The sequence below is a fragment of the Lepisosteus oculatus genome, chromosome 4 (genome assembly GCF_040954835.1).
Source record: "Lepisosteus oculatus isolate fLepOcu1 chromosome 4, fLepOcu1.hap2, whole genome shotgun sequence".
Taxonomy (NCBI): domain Eukaryota; kingdom Metazoa; phylum Chordata; class Actinopteri; order Semionotiformes; family Lepisosteidae; genus Lepisosteus; species Lepisosteus oculatus.
Window position 1 is genome coordinate 33,761,129 of NC_090699.1, and position 13,459 is coordinate 33,774,587.

Below are 13,459 nucleotides of genomic sequence, written 5' to 3' on the forward strand. Positions count from 1 at the left end.
AAGTGCATTTGAAAAAGAGTTGTTATGCTTCCTTTAGCCTGACCCATTGTTTTTTAGTCTTCATTTTTGTGAAAACTGAACCGTAAAAATACTGGATTTGGAAAATTCTCTCTTTAAGATTGAAAAAAGGTACCAGCAGCATCGAGGTACAAATCTGAATCGTTTTTAACACTGAGTGCTTTATCCTGCGAGGGAGATTAGAGTGAGTGTAGTTTGTATGGCAGTTTTTTTACATGTTCTACACACCAGATGACATTGCACAAGATGACAGCTTTCCCCTTTCTGAGTTGTGTACAGTACAAAGTCACAGTCAAGTTGATTGTTTTGCATTTCTTTGATCTTTTTCAGGTGCAAGGTATTGCAGTCAGATCAGAGTAGAAACTTCTCAAAACACAAAGAAATGCTTCTAATGCTATGCCAGAAAAATGTAAATATATATCCATGTGTGGTGTGTTTATTCAAAAAGATTGAAATGAATTGTAAAGCTGGATTTAGCTTGTACAGGCTATTCAGCCAATTGCAGTAAATGTACCTAGAATTAAGTGTTTTTATTTCTAAATGTCTTTACAAAATTGAAGTTGGCAGTCTTGTGGCATGTTTTCAGTCAAAAATAAAATGCACGATTTTCAGTATTTCAAATGGGTGGGCAGGTGATGGTAAATATAAATGGTTTTAATGGTTTTTAGGCAGCTGTCTCAAAAGTGTTCCTTTTGGGCCTTTGGTGTATGCATTCTATCTCCTGGTGACTTTTTGACCATGTGTTTTTTATCCTGTATTCCTCAAACAGGAGAAATTAACATCTTGATGAAACTTGCTATATGCATTGTGGTCGCCATGATTGAATTTCATTCTTTTTCTTCTTCCCTGTAGACCTCCCCCTAGGCCTTATCCTAATCCGTCAGAGAGCTTTGGTTGGCAAGCTCCCCGGTGACCATGAAGTGTACAAAATAACCAAGATTGCCGTGATCCCTCTCTCTGATGATGAGCCTCAGGACTTGGAATTGGAGGTACTGTAAAGGCTTTTATTTGCAGAGAGAAGGAGTGTGCAACCTTTGTCCAACCTCTGTGGCCATTATCTTCACTGAGGATTGTATGTTTGCTTAATTTTGCAGCAGGATCTTTAGAGTGACTCATTGCAAAACCTTATGCCAAGTTTTGTTACATTTCAGTGTTACTAAGCCTTTAATCAATCACATCTCTAACCTGCTTCCCTCCTACACTTCACTGTGCTCTGCTGTTTCCTGTTTTCATTTTTCTTTCACTCTATTCAGGTTTTACCTGGAATATCCTTGTACAGCCAGGTACAGTACTGAATAACTGTGTTGGTGTGCCCTAATCATACTGTTACTCATCTGGTTGCTTTTGGCAGCTGAAGGCTGAGTGGCAATTCATTTTTCAATGAATGCATATCAGTAAAATGGGGGAACAAGTCGCTTATACTAATGTACTAATTTCACAACTGAGCTGTCATTCTTCAGACAGTGATTTCTGGCTGTGATTAAACCATGAATGAAAATAGTGCAATATGTGATGATCAAATAAACCTTAAAAAAATGTAAACAAGACAACAGGACAAATTAGCACCACATGGCAGGAGAAGAGAAATGGAAATAAGCAGAATTACATGAGGTACTAAAAGATATTTGCCTTAATGTATTTACAATAAAGGGTTTGAATGGCTTGGAAATCAAGTCTATAACACGCTGCAATCTTCTTGTAAATTTCAGCGTGTGGCTGTGGAGGAACCACAGGACACAATGTTGGTAAATATAACTTGCATGGATGCCTTAATGATTCATATCAAGACAACTGTTATCTAAATGACTGCTCTTCAGTTTGGATGACTACATAAAAACCAGAATATCAAATATTTTCATTGTTTTTCATCTGTTTTTTAAAATGGTGTTGGAATTGTGTTAAAATTGGTGTTGAATACTGAATGAATCATGTGTGGGAAATCTGATTTATTTTTGTTGAACATGATGGAAATATTTCTGAACACCTGGTTGAAAAATGATTCCCATTGATGTTGATTGGAAACTAAGTATATTTTCACCCATTTAATACAATGGGGGCATGCTGAGGTTCTATACATGAATTGTTGGCTTTTTGTTTAGATTAATTGCATTTTTTATCTGTGAAATTTCCATTCCATTTCCGTCTTTTTATACAGATAAATCTAGTACTATCATGTGATACAAAGGTATCCATAAATATAAAGCACTTAAAGGACAGATGTGAGGGAATTCAACTTTTATCTGCTCGCCTTATTATTAACCATTAAGCTGTCTGGCAGTGGACTAGGATATTAATATGTTGATAAATGTCAGATTATTCCTGATTTACAAATTACATGATATACTTCAGCACTGTCTCTGATCTTGGAATAACAAGGTTTTGCTTGTATTATATATAGATGAATAATATAGCATGGTTTAAAGTTTACTGAAGATAACATTTGCAAAAACAGGACCGTCTATTCATATAACAAAGTTATAAAAATGATAAATTTGAGTTGTGTAATTTGTATTTAAGTACCATATTAATACTGCTGTCTGCTGCTTGACATTATCTCGAAATTAAAAGCAACACCTTACGTACAGTAACTTAATAAAATGTATGTATGCAAACACCTTTTTGAACCTACAGTATATAAAGAGTGTATCATTCCTGTGTTGAGGATCATAGTTAAACTATTCCATGACTTCTGAATGAGGTGTATAAAGTTTATATAATTGAGTGCTGCATTTCTTATCCCTGTGAAAAGTGCTACTGTATTTTTGAACAGGGCTTGCAACGTTAAAAATAATAAAAAATAACACCACCTAACAAAAAATGAAAACAATGTCAACTGTTCATTAAAATACTGACATCCTGACTCCCTCCAGCAGCTCTGCCTGGTGATTTCAGTAACTAGCATTCCACTCCACTCATTAGTCTGTGCAAGTGCAATTAAATGATATGCCAGCTTCACCCTCTCTTTTGCCGTCTGTCATATACAGACCACTGTACTCCTTCTGTTCAGATATTATATCCACTAATGAGACACTGCTTCCCTTGAGTTTTGTGAGCAGCCTGTCCAGCTGTCCTTCACAAAGGTGACTTTCCACATTGCAGGCTACAAAATCAATAAAACACTTGAGAAGATAGTTTGAAAACTTCAATACACAAAACTTTTCAAAACATAAGCCCATTATTTGAGAGACAGAAGAGATGAAAAACTAATAGTACAGTGGCTGAAAATGCACAGTTCATTGAATATCAACCAAATTTATAATTATTTTACTGTACATACAGTGGTACCAGATTGATGGTTCACTTAACCATCATGTGTTGGTTAAGTGAAGTGTACATTGATAATAACAATAAGTTGTTATTATTAGGTAGTCCAAGATTAACCATAATTAAGACTTGTGACGCCACTGAGGGATATCAGGATATTAACCTGGGTAAATAGTTTTTTGAGTCTTTGTTAAAGATGCGTGATATTCCTTTTGGAATGTTCCATGTATATGTGTATTATATTTCTAGTGTATGAAGTTGACAATTCTCTGGTGTCCCTTATGGCTGAAGGCAACTTTTCCAAGCAGCATTGCTAAAGTCAGTGGTTCTGAAATCTTGTCCTGGAAGACTAGTTTTTGAACCAAGTGATGAGTGTTCATTCAAAATTTAGATAATTTTAGTTGTCTTTTTAACTTCCAGCTCCTAATAAAACTATAGGGACCAGTTTCCCTCTACCTGGTAATTCTGTATTCAGGTGTTAACTGAAGTGTGACCAATTGAACATGAAATATAATAAAAATCAAGCAGTGTGAGAGTGTCTGAAACATTGTCATTCCCACATGTCTGCTCACAATGAAATTATTCCCTATTAAGAGCTGTTTACCCAGAACCATGGAAGCAAACTTTTAGTTCTGTATGCTGACATTATGGGGAATGACATGCTTGAAGTTGCATATTTTTTAAACCAAGGATTGAGTGCAGAAACAACTAAACAAGCAAGCACATCAATTAAAGGCCTCAGTCAGCAGAGCTGGGCTGTAATAAACACCAGCAAACAGTGGTCCCCAAGGACGTTTGTTGGAATCTACAGGCTCAAATAAAACACTTCTGTTCCCATAGCAACTCATTCTCACCGATTTTGACCAGTGCGGTAAGGGTGATTTCTGACCCAGAGAAGACTTATGGCCACTGAAGTAGTGCTTTGAATGTTTGCGGATTTACTGAGTCTGTCGCAAGTAGTACTAATACTAATTCCTTACACCTACAGTATGTAGCACTTTTTGGACACTCCACTCAAAGCTCTTTACAGGTAATGAGGACTCCCCTTCGTCACCACCAATGTGCAGCACCCACCTGGATGATATGAAGGCAGCCACACAGTACACTCACCACACATCAGTTATCAGTGGGGAGGAGAACAGGGTGATGAAACCAATTCATAGACGGGGGTTATTAGGAGGCCGTGATTGGTAAAGGCCAATGGAAAATCTGGCCAGGACTCCGGGGTAATACCCTTACTCTTTTTGAGAAATGCCCTGGGATTTTTAATAAAGAGAGTCAGGACCTCAGTTTTTCCGTCTCATCCAAAGGACAGTGCCTTTTTACAGTGTAGTGTCCCCGTCACTATAGTGTAAGAATTAGGACCCACATAGATTGTGGGGTGGGCGCCCCTTACTGGCCCCTCGATACTTCTTCCAGCAGCAACCTTAGCTTCCCCAGGAGGGGAGCAACCCGCAGAATCTGCTGACTCACCTTCACCAAGACAAAGTCTTGGCTTTGAGATGCAGGCACTCCTGAAAATGAAAGTGAGCAACGTGCCACGGGAAGTCCAACACTCCCACAGCCCACTGGGTGGAGCTGAAGTAGTGACGTCCTGAGGTTTCTTTTCCAGTACCTGCTACTTTACCCAGCCTATCTCCTGAGGCATCCACTGACACACCTTTACCAAGAGAAACTGGCACACTGGAGAGACAGTGCCAGGCCCTCATAAGTAATTGAGAGTAAAAGCCAGTGTCAAACTCTTGGATTCAGTACGTGCACAGGAAGAAGGAAAAATGCCTTATCTGTGATTGTGAGAAAACATTGTACACAAAATGAATGTTTGAAGCTTATTACTGTCCAAAGTCAAACTCTTCAAGTGAGTTTGTGTGTCTGTTCAAATGAGATGGTATTTCTAAATTGTCCTGTTCTGTTTATATCTGTATAAATAAAAATGTTTATGTTTTAATTCCATCAAAAAGTTTACTTGATAAATGTTCATAGTACATCGTTTATTAAAATGTTACATCTTTTTAGATGTGACACTTATGAATCATTAATTTGAGTATCATTATGTAGCAGTCAATTTGACTGGCCTAGAGGTTATAGGTAGAAATAGAGTCCTCGTTGACTATTCACATCCTCTAATGTTTTAAAATAAAACATTTCTATAAAAATATTTTTCTTTCTTGCCAATTAATTAAATGCATCTATTGATTGAAATCGATAACTGTGAAAAGAAAACTTTTTAAAGATTATACTTCAATTTTAATTACAATCGTACCATCATATTGCTATTTGCTGATTTCTGTGGATACAACTCGGTTTAGTTTACTTGTATAAAATACAAGGAACTTGATTAGAACAGGAGTTGTACTGTGGCTTGCGGGCTGTGTGTAGTCAATGTAAAATTGTCAAAAAATGGGAATGAACTTTCACATTATGAAGTAAATCTAGTTGCATTTGGATCAGGAAAGTGTCATAACTGGAAAGAAGAAAAATTCAAGACTGAAAACATGGAACATAAAGCAACAAATGTCTCACTCTGTGTATTAGAATTATAATTTTGCTCATCCTGTATACGGTCACCAGGGCGATTTTGTTTACTTAAAATTTCCTTAGGGCATTTGTAACCATAGGAAACCAGGGCAAAGTTTTTGTGAGGGCTGTCAGTATTGCAGACCAGCCTCTGCATCTGTATAAAAAAACGTGTTTACATTTCTACAGTATTACGAGTTATGCAAATACAAGACATCCTGAAACGTGGTTAGTGTGTGTGTCAATTGTGTTGTAATGCAGTGCACAATTAGTGGCGATGGGTTGGTACTTAAGCAAGCTGTTAAAGTTGGGGATATGGTACAGTACATGGCCATTAGCTTTTGGGATCCACAAAGTTAAACTCAGCAGAACAGAAATACTCCATGACAGAATTTTCAAATAATTCTGGTAATGTAGGAAATTATAATTTTGTTGCCAAATAGTATAATTTTGGGCTGTTACCTTTCTGAAATTTACCTTCTATGATACTTATATGTTTATTTTTAAGTAATCCTTTCTGCTCCATTATTTTATTCTTGCTGTGACAATGTCGTATAATAAAGAAATGTCAGTCCCCATGCACAGCATGCATGTAAAAACATGTTCTCTTATCTTTTTTCAGTTCTCTCTGGAGTGGTAAAGCACATCAGTTTCACCAGTGTTGTTCAGATATCTTTTCATGAATTGCTACAAAAACTAATATTAAAAGACCAATCAATGGTAATCAAAGTAAACAAATTAGATTTTGCAAGACTGAGCTTACACAGAAAGACACCAATGCATAAATATTACTGAGTGTCTGTTCTCATGTGTCATCAGGTGGATTACTTTTTATACAGTTAATTTGAAACAATCAAAAGACTGTGTAATGTTTTAAAACATGTTTTTTTCTTACAAAATCAAGCATAAAAGAAACTTTTCAGTTACAATATGATGTTTTAAGGAACAACATTTTACTGAATTGTAAGGTAATTCAAGATGAACAAGGTGTCCAAACGTGTCCACTGTTAGAAAAAAAGATGAATGAGCTGAAGTTAATGACCAGCGATCACAGAATACGTCTGTGACGTATGTATCTTTTTAGTTTAGCAAAAAAATTATATCAACAGTTTACTTACAGAACTGTTGTATGTAGCTAATTGGCAGACTGAAATCACGAGTTAGGCTTTGAGAGTTTCTAATAAAGCAGTCCTGCTTTACCTCAAGCAACTGCAATCGTCAGGAGAACTCTGACCAGCTCTGTTTTACACATAGAGGTGACACACTGCAACTTTCAACCAAACAAACATATTTTATATATTTTATAGTACATTATGGCCTTTGCTTGAGTGCCTGTTTCCTCATGTCATTTGTTAAAGTTTTAAACTTTTTGGTTTACTGTACATTTTATTGCAAGTAAAATTGTAGATTTTGTAAGCCTGTGGAACAACAACACACTTCTGAGTAATAGCAAACCCTTGCACTCACATGCCCATGTAAAAAAGTTAAATTCTTACCTTTGCATGTTCATATTAATTATTCAAAATGTGTGATTACTTGAACAGAAATAATGTTCAGTTCCATGAACCTTCTCATTGGCATTGGTAAATGCTATACCTTTGCTGAATACTATACCGGTGTGTTTTTTTTATCATTGTTTTTGAATTTCCCAAATAAATCTTAATACATTGATTGTAATACTGATCTTGCAAGTGAGATACCTGCAGTGTTATGACTAATAATTCTTGTATTTCTTTCATGTTCAGCTATGTAAGAAGCATCATTTTGGGATCAACAAACCGGAGAAGATAACTCAGTCACCAGATGAGTCGAAATTCCTGTTGAAGACCTTCAGTCAGATAAAGTCCAATGTTGGCGTGCCCATGAAGAAAAAGGTAAGTAACAGTGTTCTTTACAACTGTAGTACTTGTGTTACGTCCCAGTGTGTGTTCTGTTTTTTTCTGTGTTCCACACTGATGACCCTTGATTGTTCTACCTTCCCCATTGGCCAACCATCACACCACTGTTTCAATATGACATCATCATCAATTAACTCTCAGCCAATCAGAACACATTTTATTCACTATATAACATGGAGGCTTTCAGGAAGAAGAGGCCTTTCGTTTGACTTCGGTCCTGTTTGGTTTTGGTTATTGCTTCGCTTCGCTTCGCTTCGCTTCGCTTCACATCTGGTTATTGCTTCTGCTTCGTTTGTTGGTTTGTTTTGCTTTGTGTGTGTGTATTTTCATATAGCTTCGGCTTTGTTGTTTTGTTGGTTTTACGCTAGTTTCTTTGTACCTTCGTTTGTTTGTGTGTTCATCCTTGTTTAGTCATTACCTTGCCCCAGTGTTACATGTTCAACTTTTGTGTTCTTTTGTACCCTGCTCCTGTTGATTACTCTTGTTTTCCCTTATTTGTATTCCTGGTTCACTTGTGTTTTTGTGTGAACTTTTGTATATAAGGTTAGTTTAGGTTGTTGGGTACACTTTACACACTTAGTTGATTTTGTATTAGTACACTAGGTTAGTACAGGTGAGTGCCATTTGTCTTGTATGGTTTTGGGTAGTCAGTGCAGATTAGCTAGGGTGTGGAAAACGCCGAAGACCGTGTGTTTCGGGTTTTCTTTTGTAGTCAGATTAGCTTTCCCTCACTGTCCTAGCCAGCTCCATTTTTGTTTGTTATTTTCTTTCCTTTGGCACCACTCTAGTTCCTTACCCTTATCATGCTTCCTAGTCCCTCACCAGAATCCCCCTGCTTCCAAAAGAATTATCCTAAATGTTACACCCCTTTTTCCCTAGACACTTGGGGTCGTAACAACTTGTTTAATGAATAAAAATGGGCTTTAGAGCTTTCGTGTATGAACGGCATAAAATATTTTGTCAAATTCTAATTAAGTAATAGTTGTTTAATAATCTATTGGATTGTCATGGTATTAAAATAAAAGGCTCCTTCATTCAGTGAAATACGGATGCCCAGATGATCAGATAAGAAGCATTGGTGACTATGCCAGGGGTATGTGCAGTGTTACTTAGTTCAGTTTTCTTCATGTATCATGTATGATTGTATGAGCCAGATTCATAAAGCACACTTGAATGTGGCTGATCCTTTTATGATTTCATCACTCCTATATTAATTCTGGGTAATTACTGCATTTGCTGTCTTTGTAAACCTGCACTTAATGTAATCTTGTTGTATTTTATTACTGCTGCACATCTTAACAGGCTTTGCATGCAGGGAAAGTTTTGGATTGGTGACTGGTTTCTGCACAGGGGGGAGGAGAACAGGGAGGGGAGGTGGAAGACTAAGCCGAAGGTACAAGTGGGTCGGCACTGGAAAAGCTGAGAGAGTAACAGTGCATATAGGGATTTGAGATCAGAGAGGAAACATTCGGGACATGTCTCATACATTACTAAGCTGATGCTGTTTTTCCAAATGTATTGTCAGTACTCATGTCCTATTACTTAACAGAAACTTAGCAGGAGCTCTGTTTTACAAAATCATTGATCCAGGAAGCAGTACATCTGTTTGGTCCCTTGCAACAAGCTCACTCAATGATTTTGTACAGGTTATTTGTCTTGGGATATTTACCCATGTGTGTTTAATTTGAACATCATGAAAGGAAAAGGTTCCAAGTGTAGGTCTACACACTTGTGATTGCAAGGAATAAAGATTATGGAACAGAATATTGTTCTGTTTGAAAAAGAAGTATGATTGTTAAACTGAGTGGTTTCGAATTGCAATAGCTATAGAAAAACTGCAAAGACCTTGTAAACCCAGGCTGTACATATAGTAAAGTAGGTGATAAAATATCTTCCTTCATTCTCCTTAGAGCCTATGGCTGGTGAAGCTGGCTACACAATCTGTGTCCTAGTATCTCGGGGTGTGCTGGTTGCCTGAAATAACCTCACAAACAAATGCTCTATTTGTCAGTACTTGTTCAGCAGAAATATAGTTTTTAGTTGTTCAGTCTGAACAAGAGCCTGTTGATGAATAGGCTTATTTGTTGCCTAGGTACTAAAAGGCCATCTTATTTCCAGTATGTAGTACTATGATGGAAATAATAATTTTGATTCTTTACTCTTTTGTGTTCATGCCTGGCAATCACATCCATTACAAATTCACATATTTATCAGTCTTATAGTTATAACTAGACTCCTTATGGGTTGGATTAGGATTTGGGAAGTATAGTACATGGATAAGTAAGCATAAGATACATCCACATGAGTGCAAAATAATTTTTTAAAAATGATTCTGAATAACTTTATCCCAACAAACTGCTCTGTCTGTAAGGTGTACCCATTTAACAGTGGTTATTCTATGTTAACAAGGGAAGAGGCTGCAATATTTGTAAAAACTACTGCCCATTTTTGAGTGTCTGTTATACATAGCTCTGCATCTGTGATACAAAGTGCTTTATTATAGCACTGAGTTTAGCAGTCTCTTGCACATAATATAGTAACAGCAGATATTGTTAAAAGATAGTAACATTGCTTCACTGTAGAACTGTAATTCCAAACCATGGTACTGGTGGATCTGTGTGTGCTATTTTTATTCAAACTGAACCGTTGATCAGTTGATCACTGGTGCTAGCAAATTTCTTTAATTATTTACCAGCTTGTTATGCATTTTTGTTTAAGATCCTGTCTCTCCATTAATTCTTTGGTTTCAAAGGCACTCTGCTTCAAGTGTATTGTTCCAGAATAAAGAATGTAACTTCTCCTCAACTTGTTAATTAAGGGTGTGTTCTTCTTTTGTCTAAACAGCTCTTAATAAAGGATCAGTTTATGATGAGCAGACACTAGGAAGAATTACCGTATTTAACACTCCTGCAGTGAGCTTTTTTCTCTCAACAGAGGTCCAGTTGGTTACAGCTTGTTTTAGCATATAATTTTGTAATTTCACCTACATTTAAAGACTTTTAATGGAAATCACTTGTATCACTTGTTGTTAGAGCACATCTGCCTCAGGTTCGTCATTGTATATTTGTAGAGACAAGTAAAGTATTGTTACTTATTTTTGGCAAATATCACAAAAGATCCCCAAATGATCAAATCTCTCAACCAAGGGGTTGACAGATTTTTTTTTTTAAAACATGCTGTTTCTTAGAAAGGTACTGTATTGTTTTTTTCACGAGTACAAATCTTGTGTTATAGTTTAGTCTTGTCCGTAAAAGTGTAATGGAGACGGTGATACACTGGGACAACTGATTAAACTGGTAAAACCTGATAAATTAAAAAAATAAAAACAAATGCCGTTTCTCTTGTTTTCTGCTGGTGGCAGTAATGGCATCTTTTCACATTGGGAAAGTGGGAAAGACATATCTGAATTTAGGTGCATTATATTCATAGATTTTCAAGGCAAGCCACAAAATAAAGACATAATCATTTTCTTCTGGTCTGCAGTATTAAACTGAGGTGTAGGGTACTAAAACGTTATGGTCAGATGAGCATACTTGTTTTTACTAGATGAAGAAAATTAAACTGAACTGGGTTTACTGTGAACCACAATTAAAATTACTCACACAGAAAATTGCGTGGGCTGAACTCCATCCTGTTGGGTTTATTAGCAATATGTGCTGATTAGGTACAGAGAGGAAGAGCAGGCATGAAGATGACACAGGATTTATAACTGTTTTTTAAGGTCGTGCACTGTATATGCAGAGACTTGGCTCAAAATCCGTTGGATCAATTAGACTTCAAGTGTGGTTCACTCAATTAAATCTATTAACACAGCTAAATCTCATCCCGGGTTACCTGCACCAAGGCTTCATTATTTTTAATTAATCTTCATCTTTCCTATACATTGAAACGATTATATTACTTTCATTTCTTTCACAATATTCTTTCCTTTTTTCTTAATGTTTCAATAATGGCACCACATTAGTGATCTTTTAAGCGCTGCAGTCTATAAACCCTTATATTCACATATGGTGGCCATTACTAGCAAATCAAGTTGAATTGTGTTTATTGTATTAATCAGGGTACAGTTACTTTAATAAAGGTGAGAATTTGTATATGGGGTGGGGGGAGGAGGGCAGATGGATTCAATACCATTGCAGTGAAAGTTAATTATTGTGCTTATGTCAACTTCATAATATATGTAACATTTTTATTCCTTTTATTATTATCATTGAAGTTTCTATTATTAAACAAAATTCAAATGCAAAAAAAGCTTTAACTACATCAGTGACAGGTTCCATCCATTCATTGTCAGAAAATGGCTCTTTCCTAATAAGAATATTTGCAGCCCTTTAACTGGGAAGCATAGGGCACAGTTGCAGAGCACAATGTACAGGCACCTGTGAACCGAGCAAGCATGTCTTTGCAAGGTAGGAGATAACTCATGCAAACCTGGCGAGAACGTGCAAGCTCCACACACAAGATGCCCCCAGGCCAGAATCAAACCCAGAGCCCAAGACTTGTGTGGCAGCTGAACTGACCAGTTCAGCAGTCTCCCTCATGACATTTTGAATAATAGAAATGCAAGCCACTCTTATGAATTAATGAAATAATGATTATATTATCCAAGTCTTTGTCTCCTTTGGGTTTTATTACGCAGTGATGTTTTATAAAGTCTTTACAGATAAGTGCCCTGGAGAGGTAACACTGCTGCATGCTGGGGTCCTGCAATTCTCTACCTTCAGCACGATTTCTATATGTCAGTGGCAACCAGGAATGAAAAGTATTGTTTCTCTATTAAAATAACTTTTGGCTTTATACCCAGCCACTGTAGTGTTAAAGGTGTGCAGTGCATTACAGGTTAATTAAGAAAACAAGTGTTATTGTGGTTTACATTTATCATTTTCTGTTCTCCAATAACTACCCAAAGCAACAGTACTATCATAGATCATAATAGATTTTATATGTGATAGAGTTAAGAGCTGCTCACAGAGGCATCCTACAGCATTTTCACATCCATGTCACTCTTCGATTATGGTCAGGCCAGTAGACTCGCATAAACATTCCCCATTCTGGACCACTTTTTCCTCATTTTAAGCACTGACATCCCACAGAAAACAGTTTAATGGGTATTCAGGTCTCTTACAATATAGTATCTGATATGTTAGGCCTACCCATCTCAAACCTTTTTTCAGTTCTCTTTTTGGAGCTACACACCTCGTGCCTGTTCTGTCCTCAGAGGGGATTTGAAACCAACTTTACAACTGCTTTTTGATACCTAGAAAATATAAAATATTTTTTTTATTGTGGAAGAAAAATGAGATGAAAGAATGTCTGTCTTGTGATTGTTACGTTTCTGTAAATGTGATTTGAAATGTGTTACTTTGCTTATTTCAAAACGTTCTATTACCAGAACAGCAGTGGTGGATCTTTACATTTACTTGTTGAATATGTAAATATTCAAATATAAAATGCCAAACCTCTTTGTAAATTAGTTTGTCAGTTTTAAATCCTCTTAAAACGTAAGTTCTTTCCACATACTGCTGTGTTTGTTGTGCCAACATTTGGGTTATTTAGAAAGTGTGTATAATTAACTGCTAGAAGAGCTTTTACTCACAGACTTGGTGTAATTAGATTAAACTGAAACCACAAAAGTTATTGGTTCCTTTATATATATCCTCCTTTGATGTCAGCTTTGCTTTGAAGATGACAAATATTGTAATTTTGCTGAGATGAGGAAATCGGAAGTGAACCAGTTACCTCTTGACCTTACTGTGATCATG

The 13,459-nt window shown here is 36.5% G+C and overlaps 1 protein-coding gene across 1 annotated transcript in view; it reads left to right on the top strand.

Annotated features, from left to right (window-relative positions):
- inpp5f (inositol polyphosphate-5-phosphatase F) overlaps positions 1-13,459 on the top strand; it is an 85,166-nt gene that overhangs the window by 43,844 nt on the left and 27,863 nt on the right. Inside the window, exons 3-4 of the mRNA XM_069189114.1 lie at positions 871-1,007; positions 7,545-7,673. Coding sequence (XP_069045215.1) covers positions 871-1,007; positions 7,545-7,673 — 266 coding nt within the window. The remainder of the gene's footprint in view (positions 1-870; positions 1,008-7,544; positions 7,674-13,459) is intronic.